The 15220-nt window shown below is 41.0% G+C and overlaps 1 protein-coding gene across 1 annotated transcript in view; it reads right to left on the bottom strand.

The window, feature by feature from the left end:
- Window positions 1-14813, bottom strand: part of PER2 (period circadian regulator 2) — a 28736-nt gene extending 13923 nt beyond the window's left edge. Inside the window, exons 1-12 of the mRNA XM_056850160.1 lie at window positions 14440-14813; window positions 13849-14003; window positions 12646-12767; window positions 11242-11443; window positions 9172-9223; window positions 8390-8532; window positions 7831-7909; window positions 6282-6388; window positions 4182-4335; window positions 2788-2893; window positions 1026-1160; window positions 237-342 (exon numbers count right to left, since the gene is read on the bottom strand). Of these exons, the coding sequence (XP_056706138.1) occupies window positions 237-342; window positions 1026-1160; window positions 2788-2893; window positions 4182-4335; window positions 6282-6388; window positions 7831-7909; window positions 8390-8532; window positions 9172-9223; window positions 11242-11443; window positions 12646-12767; window positions 13849-14003; window positions 14440-14675 (1597 nt within the window). The 5' untranslated portion in view covers window positions 14676-14813. The remainder of the gene's footprint in view (window positions 1-236; window positions 343-1025; window positions 1161-2787; window positions 2894-4181; window positions 4336-6281; window positions 6389-7830; window positions 7910-8389; window positions 8533-9171; window positions 9224-11241; window positions 11444-12645; window positions 12768-13848; window positions 14004-14439) is intronic.
- Between the last annotated feature and the right edge of the window lie 407 nt (window positions 14814-15220).

Below are 15220 nucleotides of genomic sequence, written 5' to 3'. Positions count from 1 at the left end.
CACAGTCTCAAGGTAATTTTATACAATATCTTTAATAATTTTGTGCATGTGGGGCATCGTGGGGAACCTGCCATTGGTTGACTGGCTTGCCCTTCGTGGGTGCTCAAAATTTTTTGGATTATCTTGAATATTGGATTTCCAGATAAGGGATACTCAACGTGTAATATGAATGAACCCTGAAATGTTCTGTTGTGTTTAACTTTGTTTTTAAAAGAAAATTAACCACACTGTCCTACCTCTATAAGATTTTTTTTGATCATCAAGCTTCGATCTGGAATCGACAAACATGTGTCCTTTATTTTTGGTCACAGTTCCATTTTTATAAATATCTTGAGAACAGTTCTAGATTGAAGATAAATTGAAAAGTTCACTAAAAACCTCTCTTAAACTAAGCAACATATATGGTCAACGCTTGCTGAGGAGATCAGGTAGCAGACCATACTTCGGTGGTTCACTATTTCAATACTTCTGATAAAGAAGAGTTGGTTTTTATATGATGATTTTCTCCACCACTTAAGGAAGAATCAAACTGGCTTACAATCACCTTTCCTTTCCCCTCCCCACAACCAACACCCTGTGAGGTAGGTGGGGCTGAGAGAGTGTGACTAGCCCAAGGTCGCCCAACTGGCTTCAAGTAGGGGAATGGGGAAACTGACCCGGTTCACCAGATTAGCCCCCGCCGCTCATGTGGAGGAGTGGGGAATCAAACCCGGGTCTCCAGATCAAACTCCACCGCTTCAAACCACCGCTTTTAACCACAACACCATGCTGGCTCTCACCGGGGACATTTTTACAGCAGATGGAATCAGGTGCGAAAAGCTTTTATATTATGGGCTGGATCCTATCATTCTGTTACAGTAACAGGGATAAATGCTTTCTTTCTGCTGGCAGCTCCTTGCGCTGAAGAGCCTCTCGCAGTGGCAGAGTACTCTTTGGACCAGCTGAACACACAACTGACATAAGAATGGATTCAACCCCCCACAGAATTTTGGCTGAGGGCAAAGTATCTATTTAGATGGACTTACAGGCTTGTGTATCTTCTGGCTGTCTTCATTATTGTTTCCATTGCTGTCGCTGGATGAAGCTACGCTCATTAGGTGTTCGTGTGATCCATTGCTGCCCAAACTTCCATAGCCACTAGAGCCACTGTTGTGTACAGGCTAAGTGTAATATGAAAAATAAAGTTATATGTCTATGTTTAATGGATGAGAACAGAAAAAAAGCCTGCTACCAAGAATCAATAATTGCCTACAATAACAGAGAAGGTTCTAGGAGATCTCCTGTGTGTGGTAGTTCCATAATCAGAGGACAACTACAGTAAAAAAGGGCCTCTCTTTGGAAGCCACCCATGGGACCAGAATGTAAGGACATTTCAGAAAGACTGGAGATTACAATCTCAGCTGGCAGGCAGGGTCACATGGGAAAAGGCACTTTCAAATTAAAGCATTTAAAGCTTATAAATAAAAAAAATTGAACTGGAAACAAACTGGGAGTTAACAGATCTTTTCATATACATATAACATACTCAATATGGTGGGTTAGCAGTTACTCACTATATTCTGGGACATCTGTAGTCTGTGCATATTTATTTCATTATTTTTAAAGCCACCGTTCTGCCTAATTAAAGGCAGACCTATGTATGAAGCATTACAATAAATCAAAACTGGATATTACTAACACATGGCAGTCAAGGCTGCAGTTGGATTAAACTACAAACCTGATTTTTAAGGGGGAGTGCAAGCCCATCAAGTAAGGTTAAATACAGCACTTCCATGGTCAAGTTAAAACCATTGTCAGTACAGCCATCAATTACAGATTTATTTTATTAGCCTCAATCCATCCCATTACAGATTCAGAGCTCTTACTCCAAGTGTCTACTGTTTCACCTGGACTGGATGGCCCAGGGAAACAGGTGGATCTATTAACATACCGATGTCAGCTCATCTCAGATGGCCATAAAGCCAAGCAAAACACCCCAAGCCCCACCTTCTGAGAGACAGAACCTGAACCACAAGAGCTCAGTGCCATCCCTGCTCATCCCTCCTAGGGAATCCAGAAGAATACTGGAAGCTGTTAAAAGCTACAAGAGAATCCATACCTCTATTCCAGCCACCCCCCCCCCCACAAATTAACCAGGGAGACCAAAGAGTTGCAGTCTCAAAACGAGGAGTAATGCCAGAATTAAACTGGTTTAGATAACTTATAGTCATCCAGTAATTCTTCATATTGGGTTGCCTCCACCAACTATGAAGGGGAGATTAGCAACTAATTGATAGTTGGATTTATTTGTGGGGTCCAGGAAGGGCTACCTGAGAAATACCCATGAAACCTGAGGCTGTTGGGTCTAGCACCCCACCCCCACCCCAAGAAGGTATTAGCAGCTCCACATTCCACAACATGTATCGGGCAAACACTCAGCCATAAAACACTCTTTGCTCTGGTTTTGGTTGACATAATTCCACAGATTTCAAAGAGTGTCATGCAGACTTAGTACGCTTTTATGTTTTCAGTACACAAGACCTGCTGAATGCAGCCTAGTTCTGTACAGAAATGTTAAAAAGAATGGTAAAAATCTCCCATGTAAGAAAGCAAGGAAAACGGAATGTGATTTAAATAGTAGGCTAGAAATACAAAAATATTTCCTAAATTGTTTAGGACAGATGCTTATGGACATTTTAATTGTACCTTCAGTTTTTATTGTACCATATTAATTGTACTTTAATTGTACCTGAATGCTCCAAATGGTCTATGCCAATTCAAAACATTTTTTAGTTTAAGCAAGTGTACCTGCAATAGTAACCGATGTATTTGCTCTGTGATTTCTTGAATGCTAGGGTGCAGGATTTTATCCTCTGTGCAATGAGGTGCAAACACGTCTTCATTCAAGGGACCTCTGTAAAAGGTATCAAATAATACTCACTGTATGACAAGTATATTAAGCTCAGCTATGTCAGCCCTTCTCTCTATTGTATCTACAAACTTTTAAACTGATAAAATATTCAGGCTTACTCACTCCAAATATGATTTCTTCATTCTGAAGTAACTCTCGACAAGATTGGAAAGATCTGCAGCACTTATAAGTTTCTTGTTAACGACATTTACTATGCAGCACCACACTTTAAAAGAGCAATTTGAATTACTATTTTTTATGCCCTCCCCCAATCAACAAGATCTGTTCAGAAAGGCAAATATAAGAACATGGCATTTACTTATTTCTGAATTTTGTGTCTTCCATAAGTTTTACTTACTTTTGAATTTTGTGTCTTCCACAAGTTTCACAAAAGTGTCCATTATTACCAGTACTAAACATACAGAGGCTAAAACATCAGCACTATCCTAAATGTAGCCACGAGGTATCTAATTATGTACAAGAAAGAGTTGAGACACTGTAAAATGGCCTTACAATGCAATCAAGACTCTCTAATATTTGTACTACACGTCGCATGAATAAATGGGGTGGCTGATCTCTCAAGTCTTACGCAAGATGCTAGTATGTGCACACGCACCCACTTAAGATTACATTCAAGCTCATCTAGGCTTACTGCTCCATTGCAGAGATTGCTGGAACAGCATCTCCACACAGTGGCCATAATGTGCAGTGCTACTTACTATGTGGACTGTCTACAGCTGGGGGATCGTTTCCTCCCACCATTGTTACCTCCATAAAAATACAGTGATTGCCATGGGTGGGGAGATTTCCAAATCGTAAGTAGTAGTACATATTACATCCATGCTGCGTGGAGAAGTTGCCACAGGTGTTGTTTGCAGTGGCCCCTATAGGGAAGCTGTGGCGCAGTTTATAAAGCATCTGCTTGGCATGCAGAAGGTCCCAGGTTCAATCCCTGGCATCTCCAGTTAAAGGGACTAGGCAAGTAGGTGATGTGAAAGACCTCTGCCTGAGACCCGGGAGAGACGCTGCTGGTCTGAGTAGACAATACTGACTTGAATGGACCAAGGGTCTGATTCAGTATAAGGCAGCTTCATGTGTTCAATGTGCAGACCAGTTTATGGAAGAGAAAGGAATAGGTGGGAAATAAACTTTCCCAGTAAAGCTGCAATACTCAGAAATTTGTGAAATCCAGTTTGCACAAAACACTTTATGTACTTGTTTCAACACACAGATGCTCCCCCCCTCCCCAAATACAAATGCTTTTCATTTTGACGGCCGCTCATTTACTTACGTTCTAACTTTGTGCCTTCCAATTATAAAGGAAACCTTTCGGCTCCAGGGATTGATGAAACTGGACCAGCTAGTATCCAGAGTTACATATTCTCCATTTCTAGTGCAGAACCTGATTGGTGAATAATCAAATGGTTGTCCACCACACTGAAGTACTGTAACAAAAATGTGACAAAAGCTTCAATTTTAAGGAAATTATTGCAAAATATTTTTTAGAAGTAGTGATGGAACATCACCCAGTGGGGATACAAAAACACTGACTTGAACAGCATTTTATAATTACTTAAAAAATCAATTTTTGTTTTGTGATTGCCGAACATAGAAATGAAGCATTTAAAAAGAAACACTGTAGCCAACTGAGTTTGTGAATGAAGGCCACTAATATCCCACAGCTAACCACTATTAGATGTTTTCCTGTGGTCTGTTCAATACTGATGTTGTGCGACATCTTCTTAATGGGCTGTGTATTGCTCTTAGAAAGCACTACAATCTCAAAGCTGAAGAAAGCCAGGAACAAAGAGATGAAAAAGGAATGTCTATGCATGCAAGCACAAGTGTAAGCTCGTGCTGGATTTAAATAGTAATAAGGGAGTATGTGGCAGCATAAAGGTCACATGGTGTTCTGCACACTAATGATATACATCAGGGACGGGGAACCTTTTTTCCGTCAAGGGCCATTTGGATATTTATAACATAATTCACGGGCCATACAAAATTATTAACTTAAAAATTAGCCGACCAAGACGTTTCTCCACAGCCCGGGTGGGAAAGGGTTAACACAGTTTCTTGGGAGGTCCTAGCAGCTCCATAGCTAACGACTCTTCAGCAAGGGGGGAAAAGGTTCCTTTTCTTGGCAAAACAAACTCACATCCGCCTTGAATAGAGGCTGTTCCTGTCCGCGGGAGGGGGCGGATCGCCAGTCTTAGATCCTTCTAAGATCTAGAAGGATCTAGAGCTCTGCCAGGACCCACAAAGGGCCAGACCAAATGATTCTGCGGGCCTTAAACGGCCCCCGGGCCTGACGTTCCCCACCCGATTTACATAATGAGAGAGAGTTGTGGTGCCCATGGAGAAGCAACCCTTTGCATTGAAAGGCCACTTGGACGTTTTGGTTCTGCAGACTTCACAGTGATGGGATGTATCTGTCTGCTAAAAAAAAAAAGATGGGATCCAGTACTGCTCACCTGAGAATACATTACTTGCCCCATGTGAGGGAAAATTATGTCTCTGAATTATGCTGCCCCCCCCCCAAAAAAAAAACTCTGGGAGATGTTTATATAATAGATATGGTAGTTAGGACTGAATATGGTTGCTGACTTTAAACAAAAACAAAACACAAAGTTCAAATAGACTTTGTGGATTAAAGCCACCACCATCATTAATCATGCACAGAACACTACAGAAAGCTAGGGAAGACACTTGGGCAATGTGTTCCCAATGGTCCATCTGTTTCCCACATCAAAATCATATTCAGCACTACCTGAAGCATCTGAACGTGCTTTAACGGCAGCACTGCATGGAAAACAAGGTAAGTTCACAATGAAACAAGAATGATGGCTACACACGTATCCCAAAGGAAGAGTACTAAAGCTTCTCACAGGATGAAAAAAAACTGCAAAGGAGTTGTCATCTACTGCTACTTGCAAAAGGTCCAGGCACAGGAATGGGTTGAGGAATACTTCAAAGACTATGGGCCTGAATTACTATGGAGGTTAAATTCTGCTAGTGACTAGTGAATCCATTTCTTCTGGACTACTAGCCTAGCCAGCCACTGTTGTTTGCAGACTCAGTTGCTCCAACTCACATTCAACAGAGATCAGTTATTGAGAGCTGAAGCTATAAAAGGGTGAAGGTGAGAGAGAGAGAGACAGGTCTATTGATGACATATCAAATTTAGCATAATCTTGTACAACAGATTTGAGTCCACAATGAACAGTGGCAGACAGGAAGGGGATGTATCACTATCTCAGATGTCATATTAAGATGATGTTGCCTATCTTGGAAAAGCACTGTAAATCCCAATCCTTTTTTGTGCTGCCTTATTTATCTACTTGCTACCAAACCCTCACAAAACCCACTATCCAAAATTAGAAGAACCTACTTTTCTTGTGAATTGCTAGCATTAAAGGTCTGTCGCTTGGATGGAGATGCACTAAGACAGGAGTTCCAATTAAGTCTTGAGGTAAGTATCCCAAAAGAGGCACCGCTCTTATAAAAAGAAAAGGGGGAGGGAAAAAAAGACTATTTGTCATCACATAACATGCAGTTAAACATACATATAGACATAAACATACATACTTGTACATATACATTTTGCTAACTTCCTAAAACATCTCATTGCTTATGCTTGAGCCTTGCCATTACTAGTATGAGATGGCCACCATGTCCAGATAGTCCAGCAGTCTAGATGAATGGCACATTCCCAGCTCTGCAATTTGCAGAAAATCCTATTGTATTCTCCCTCTTGCCTTCTGCTCGATCTGAATTCCATGCTGCAGAAGAGCCCCTTTTCATCCATGAGTCATCTCTACTTGCTCCTTCCAAATATTCTAGAAAGTCAGAGCTTTCTCGTATCCAGTCTGTACCTGCCTTCTTTATTGCACCTATTTGGATCAATTTCCTAAGCGTAATTTCTGCCTTTCTTGCACTCCAACCTGCAGTGGTGGCTTGGGGAAGCCTAAGCTCTGAACTCACTCTGCCCCTTGGCATCTTCATGCTGCCAGTAACAAGCACTGCAAGTAAAGAAAGATCCTAACACAGACAGGCTTCCCTAATCTTCTGAGCAGTTCCTGTCCACATCTGTAGAAAAGTATCCTACCAGGTATCATGTGTGAATGTAAGCATATAAGCATAAGGACATTGAGGTAAAGTGCACCTCTGTGGCCCCTAAGAGCTTGTTTAGAGGTTCTTATTATCCTACCTCAGCTGCCACTTTCCACTCCCAACAGGGGCTCTGAAAGACAGTGCACAAACTTGTGCAAGTCCAAAAGCATCAGATCTGTTTAGAAAAACAGCCTTATTGCCTGCCTGTTACTCTTTTTGCACAGTGTCATGCTACTTCTCCTACTGCAGATAAAGCTATTCAGATCTCAAGGAATTATTAGTGGTTCTAATAATGGGCATGATCAGTTGATAGCAAGGAAGGGTATGATAGAGAGAGGAGAGCTCTGGTAAAGGGACTGCTCTGAACACTGAATCAGATCACGATTCCTTCTAGGTGTATTTGAGTTTGTGTCCTTGTGCATGCACACATGCTCAGAGGCGGTCTTAACAATTCCGGGGCCCTGGGCAAAAATCCAAGGTGGGGCACAGAATCACTGCCCCTGCGGTCCAAGCATGAGGCAGCCCTTGGTCCATGTGAGGCAGCCATGGGCTACTACTGCCACCAGAAGGCAGCTGCCTGAGCCTTGGATGCGGTGGGCATGAGCTGCTGCTGAGTCCCAGACAGCCCAGTCCTCAAGCCAGCCAGCTCCCACCATAAGGGCGGTGGGTCATAAGCTGTCGGGACTCCCCCCCACAGTGAGGCCAGGGGCAGCTGCCCCTAGTGCCCATTGGTTATGAACCATTATACAGCTGCACACATAGCAAATTCATGCCTGTCGTCATGAGGAACTTAAAGTAATTTAATACGGTAGTTTCAGTAGCTTCACCTTTCATCTACATCCTGGAACAAACAACTTGGAGTATGAGTGGTTGTGAATATTCTTTTATTAGGAGGGATTCTGGGTGCTGAAAAAGAAAGTAAACACATTTTGGTAAAAATAGAATACTTATCTAGAAGCTGATATATTTATGAACCAGACAGATATTATTCTATTACAGTGACCAATTTGCTCCCTACCACCCATTCATCTTACGATAGTGGACATCAGCTATGCAACTGCTACTCTAGGTTTGTAGTAATTAGACACATCATCTATAACTCAAAACTGATAATGAGTAGGCAACTGGCAAACATTAAAATAAACTACTTACTGTTAACTGAATCCATAATGTTAAAACCCCATTGAAATTAACATTAATAAGCATACAATTAATAAATTTCACTTCAAATAAGCATAGTTAGCACTGAGCTGGATGTTTCATTAGATGACTTTTCTGAATATTATAGCACAAGTGGTATTATATCACAAGTAGCTTTCTCAAGAAATATGTGTGGGTAAAATGCCAGGCCCTTTCTTTAACTCAGAATGATCGCTGTGTTAGTACCTTCATAGCCAGAATGCACCTTTTCTGCAAGCAATACACAACAAAGCTGATCTTCTGTATTCTTTGCATCTTGCACTTTGATAAGATATGGAGTCATACGAAATGGCTGGTAGCAGATCTCGTTTTTATGTTCTTTTCCTGTGCTAGTAATTAAAAGGCAAGACAGCTTGGTTACTAAATTCTGCACAACTCTTTAGAAGAAGCTGAAATGATACACAGCGAGTCTGAAAGCTGCAAGTATTCTGTGCACATATGGGGGATTTCCAGCTCCCTTTCTTATGGCTAAGTCCAATGATTCCTGAAAAGGCATTTGGTCAAGGCTAGGAGACTCTGCAATAGTACACCATGACACTATGCACCAAAGAAGGGGCCACAGCTCTGTGGCAGAGCACATGCTTTGTACGAAGACGTCCCTCGGTTCCATTCCAGGCGTCTCCAGTTAAAGGAGATCAGACAGCAGGTGTTGGGAAAGACCCTGGAGAGCCATTGCCAGTCACAGCAGCCGGCAGCGAGCTACACGGCCCAGTGGTCTCTGTCTTTGCATAAACAGACCTCCTCATTTCCTAGGAACATGCACACTTGGGCTTTGTTGGAATCCAGCAATTATTACTTGTGAAGTTGGCCAGTAATACTTTCTACAGTCAGTTATTAAATCGTAAAGTTAGATTCAGCCTCTGGATAAGATTCCTAAACCTCATCTGTATGTTTAGTCAAGTCGCAGATTGATGAACCTAAAGATTTAAGCAAAGTGTCTCCCAACCAGCACCTAAAATTTGCCTTACCTGATTCGGCAGAAGAAAGATTTCTCTTCCATGCACTCTTGGGTGGCAGACTCTGTAAGAAAATTACAAGGACTTTATAAAAGCATTCTGCATTGCAATCTGAAACTTTTACTTTGTTTGGAAGCCATCCTCTCTAATTAGTCAACTTGAAAAACACTGCCCAAAATCCTACAAGCAGGAAGTGGAAGATGATAGTGGTGGCAGAAGGCATTTGTGGTCATGGAAGGCCTTGCCTTCCCTTCTTCCTAGTGGCTCCCTAGAAGCCAACACTAGAGACTGCAGGACCTTGTCAACAAAATACCTTGGAGTATGGAGGGAGAGACATGAGGAGCAGAAATCAGGTGCAATTACTCCTCCTCTCTGTTGCACCAGTGGAAAGCTTGCTCTGCCATACCTCTTTTGCCAGCAGAGCCCCCCCCCCTCTTGTGCTAGGTACTTCTGGCTCACGGAAAAATACTGGACATGTGCAAGCAGAAATGCCTAGTGTCACTGAAAGCAAATTCCACAGTGGGGGACTCATTCTGCAGTGCCTGGACAGAAGGGCTCATAGAGCAGAGGTTCAGGATCCAAGGCATTGTCATTTTAGGGGTCTTAGTGAGTTGATGGAGAAAAGGGTTAAGATCTGCCACTACAAGCATGTTGCGCTTGTGGTTTCAACCCAACACAAATGTTGCAGTATTTAGGCACACAGTAAGCAGCATAAGGGCAAGAGAAATTTACCTAAGAGGCATGAGAAGCTGGGGCGGGAGAGGGTACACAATCCCGATCTCTTCACTTCTGTCAAAAGATCTCTGAATTACTTCTCCACCACCCTTATTTAATGTTGATCAATATGAACCCAAGTTCAATCAGAATATAAATAATGCATATGATTTAAAATGAGCTTTCAAATCTCTTTAAAAAGGGTTGACTATAGGGATCGCATCATTCCTGTATTGAAAGATCTGCACTGGTTGCCTATCTGTTTCTGGGTACAATTCAAAGTGCTCATTCTTTAAGGCACTAAATAGCTAGGGGCCACAATACTTGGAGGACTGCCTCCTCTTGTACTGTACAACCCGTAGTTAAGTACCTCCTCTCAAGTCCTGCTCTGTGCCTCCACCTACAGAGGTAAGTTTGGTGAACAAATAAGAGATATCTCCCCCCAGTTGTGGTACCCCACCTTTGGATTGCTTTCCACTTTGAGGGCTGCCTGGAGCTTATTTTATTGTCTTAGGTGCAAGGCCAATACACCCAGGTTAGATAATTTACATGGGACTGAAAATGTCTGGAAACTTCAGCTGGTCCAAACTGCAGAATCCAACTCCAAAACACACTAAAGCTACCATCTTAAACTCAGTAAGGACAGCAGTTCTTATTTCTGAGTGAGCCAGCACGTGACTGTGTGGAGAAATGCCCTCCATTCTAGAATTAACCCCAGCAACTCAGCTACTGGCACTGCAGTCTGTCTATGAATGAATGCATTTATTTACAGCAATAGCCAGCACAACTCATCCAATTACAACCAACAAAAGAGTAAGAACTCTGTCTATGTGCTGGGACCAGGCTGCAAGCTTCTAGAACAAGAGAAGATGAGCAGTCTCTCTCCCAGGAACAAAGCACTCCAACACTAAGTTACGTAAATAGCTCTGGGCAGTAGAACAAAGGGTTTACCATCTATTACCTTGCTAGAATGTCAAAACTAAAGGGACAGAGACTGCGAGAGCCAAGAGGCTAAATAGTATTTTCTTCCCCTTGGGTAAGGAAGATGGTGAATGACCCCAGAGGGGGACAGACTCCCAAAGGCAGATTATAAATCCCCAAGACATGAGACGGAAGCTCTCTTCTTTCCATTCATTTTCCTTGGATGGGCACAAGACACAAAAGCCTAAATCTTTACACAAAGGCCTAAGTCTCATGGTTTCAACCCATAAATATTGCAATATTTAGGCATAGTGTGCAGCAGAAAAGCATGAGATACAAAGCACTATATGTATAAATCTGTTTAGCAGGCCATTTTTCAGATTTGTTGGTGACAGCAGTTACTACCCTAAGGTTATTGCAGCATTTGTTTAAGTTGTACCAACTTACCAACTCCATTGCAAATACTCCAGGATGGCAATCTGTAGGGAGTGGTAGAACTGTAGAACACACTGACATCCTGAGGTGCCAGAAATTCCACAAATTTGGCATTTTTAAAGAAGTCTTTCTTACAGCGAAGAATGGAGGCAGCCTGATCTGATATGTAAAGGATTTTTCCAGTAGCCAAAGAAACAGCAACAGCAAACATATCCTAGCGCACACAAACAAGAACCCAATACATAATAATTAAAAAAAAGTCTGTGATAATCTGACTGGCAACTATGTACTGTGTGCTAAAAACACACAAGGCTAAAGAGACAAGGTAAACATGATTTTTGTGTTACAGCACTGGCAACTGCCAACATATTGTAGCAAAAGCAAACAAATATATTCAGAGTTATAAATCCCATTAAGGATACCCATGTTTAGGATTGAGGGGCCAGAAGGAAATTATAGCAAATAAAGTGTAACCATCTTGCAGATCAGCCTTGTATTTCGGCCTACAATTTAGGCTTTCCACCTACTCAGAGAAAACTTCTGGTCCTATATTACAGCTGACAAACTCGGATGGGGGAGAGACAGTGGTTCAAATTGCTCAATATAGTAAAACAGAACAAAAACTGATAGCCATGTTTAATACTGAACAGTGTTTGCTTTAACCAGGATTTGATGCCAATCGCAACTATGGGTCAAGATGACAGAAAGAGCAGGGGAAAAGTGCTTGACGCATTAAAAACTAAGAGGAGGGCACAGATATTCCCTCCACCTGAAACGTTAACCATAGTTATGGGGTTAAGAGTTTTATATCCATCTCAAGCGCTTTAATCAACTTTTTGCTAGGGCTAAGGAACTTTCTCTGGAAGAAGAAAGAAATTACACTTCTGAACACTGCTTGTACAAGCCTGCAGACCACAAAGGTCTCTTGTTCATAAAGCAGTATAATTTTCTAATAAGATTTTGCGAGATGGACATATATCTTAGTCAGGGTTGTTGTTGTTGTTTTGCCATGAAGTCACAACCTACTCCTGGCGACCCCGTAGTGTTCTCAAGGCAAGAGACATTCAAAGGTGGTTTGCCATAGCCTGCTTCTACATAGCAACTCCAGACTTCCTTGGTGGTCTCCCATCCAAATACTAACCTGGGCTGACCCTGCTTAGCTTCTGAGATTTGACAAGATCAGTCTAGCCTGGCCTATCCATGTCAAGGATAGCAGTCAGTAGGCCCCACATTTAAAAAATCCTGATTTGACTACGCTGCCCATGGTGACCCCTGAATTTGGTTTCCTTTGGAGCAATGGCTTTCTTCTTTAGCATGGATATTCCCATTAATAGGTTCAGGAAAAAGACTACAATTTACCCCCTCTCAACTGCTGAAACTCTCAATTCAGCCTTAAAAAGATGTATGGCTACTCACTGCATTCTTCATGATATATTCTGTAGTAATGTTATCAACCTCTTCCACTGTGTAGGATAATATATCAAGACTACAAGGATAGGTCTCATTAACCATCATCATCTGATAATATTCTTCATTAGCTATGTGAGGAAAGTAAACAATATACATGTTTAAAATAGTACCGATTGTCCAATAAATAAATGGAGTTCTGGTTACAGTAGAAGAAGAACTCAGAACTTAATTATACTCTCTAACTAAACAAGACACAACCTATACAATTTTTTTCTTCAACTTAACCAGCTGGTTTTATTTTCTCTACTCCAAAAGGTTTGACATCCTTGGCAAGCAGACATAGGGAACTTCAAAGTGATTCTAGTGTTTAATGATGACTGGCTCTTACCTAACCCTCCTTTATGGGATATTCATAAGCACTTCCCACTGGTGGAGGAGTATACATGCAGTGAAAACAACAAACTTTCTAGCGATGACAACAGAAGTGTTAATATGCTGCCATACTTAAAAACTGCCTGGGAACGAGGTTTGTTTTGAGAAGCCCAAAGGAACACAGGCATGGTCATAGAACCCTACCCTACAATCATAATGTGACATCCTACACCCATGGCAAATTGACACATTTGAATATTATATTCAACACTATCACCCCAACAAAGCAGTAGGGGCTCTAAAACACTGCCCTACTGACATTCATTTTAAATTTTTAAACAGGGCTTCTTTTGGCAAGTCTCCACCATGCACATGAATGCTAGAAGGATTCCCAGTCTTTTAAAAAGTGCTGACAGGGGACATTCCCAGTCTTTTAAAAAGTGCTGAAAAGGGACAAACTATCCCCCTCCTATGGTTAGCTTTGGTTACCACTGCATATTAAGCAGATGGAAGGAGAGGTACCTTCAAGGTTCTTGATACCTGCCTTGCTAGCTTACTTAGGTGTGTGTTGACCAGGTGGCACCATTCACACACACAAAAAGGCCTGTTAATTTGGTGTCATTCTGCAATGCATTTAAACTGTTAAAATTGTTAAAATTGTATGTGCATACTGAATAATGAAAAAAATAAGCAACTGCATTTCAGTTCAGATTTTAAAAAATTGCTAGGAGACACAATAGGATAGTAACAAAACTCTATTATTAAAATCTTCCTTCTGTAGTTCAACAGTGCAGTTTAATTTTCGCTAGTACTAATGGAAATTTAATATGTGTTTACCTTTAACTTGCTTAATACTTCTAAGTGCATACTTTAGAGTTGCCAGGATACTAGATTTGCCTTTGATCCTTTTATCTGGAGGAAGATGGCCTTTCAGTTCTTGCAGTGTTTTTATCAATTCCTTCTGGATTTTGGATTTAGAAGATAATTCATTGCTAGATCAGATAAAAAAACCAATTGTTTTAATATTTTGTACTATGCATACTAAACTAACAGTACAGGGACAATTTTAACACAAATGCTATCAGTATGCTACTCAAGACATTCAAGATTCGTAATTTTTTTATTACACAGATTATCTGAAAAATATGGTTTGTCAGTTCTTCATTTATTCTGCAACTATCACTACATGGATAATGTCCCAAATGTGCCATCATTAGGCCTCCAACAGCGCAATCCAATGAAGAGTTACTTTAGTCTAATCCTACTGACATTAAGATGCTTAGGATGGAGTAACAGTACAGAATTGCAACTAGCAAAGCGGGACAAACATGCCTCGTAACAAATGATTCTGCAGCTACACTACTAGTAAAAGATACAAAACATTCTAGGATGTACATTTCAAAGATTAGCTTCAGAATTATGTAGTACCTTTTACAACTGTCTAAGGATTCCACAATCATAGCTGTTTCTTTCCCATTTTCATCAGCTTCATTACTACATGGCCTGTGCCAACTGGGGTCGTTTTCATTGGCATCATTTCCATTTGATCCAGCACTCATCTCAATATCTTCCTGAACAGCATCCAGATCTTGCTCATTCTTCATTTGAACATCCATGTTCTCTGCAGGCATTTTATCATTTGCCATTTCCAAATAGTTACTCATTTTGGCCAACAGCTTAAAAGCCAAAGACTGCTGAACAATGCTTTGCTTTCATAGATTTCAATCTGCAGCCCAGACTTCAGCTTCTCAGTGATACAACAGAGTTCCTGTATTTAGCATAATTGGGAGTATAGCTTCAGTATTTTTCAAGCCATATTTTTGCATTATTTTCAAGCTCAAAAACTGCAAATGATAATTCACAAACCTAGAACGAGAGGGGTGTATGTTGAACAAAACAGGTTTTTTTTTTAATGGAGGCTCTTATCCTTTGAGAAGAGGAGATTCTTTAAAAAGCAGTCACAACACTTTGAACTAAACATGATTTTAAAGGCAATGATCATGTTGAAACAAAGTACCATGAGCTAGTTTGATAGCCTTCAGCCAGTTGGTTGCAGGAGCAAGACCACTATTTTATTATTTTAATACAGCCTGAAGTCACGAGTGAGAGATGCACCTAGAGACACGAAGGCCTGAAAAAAAAATAGAAAAATTAGAAAAATAGTTTTCTTCCAAGGAACTTTGTTTTATTTATTTTTTTCTGGTAAAAG

This window comes from Euleptes europaea, chromosome 5 (genome assembly GCF_029931775.1).
Source record: "Euleptes europaea isolate rEulEur1 chromosome 5, rEulEur1.hap1, whole genome shotgun sequence".
In the NCBI taxonomy this organism is placed as follows: Eukaryota; Metazoa; Chordata; class Lepidosauria; order Squamata; family Sphaerodactylidae; genus Euleptes; species Euleptes europaea.
This window is presented reverse-complemented; position numbering and strand designations above follow the sequence as displayed.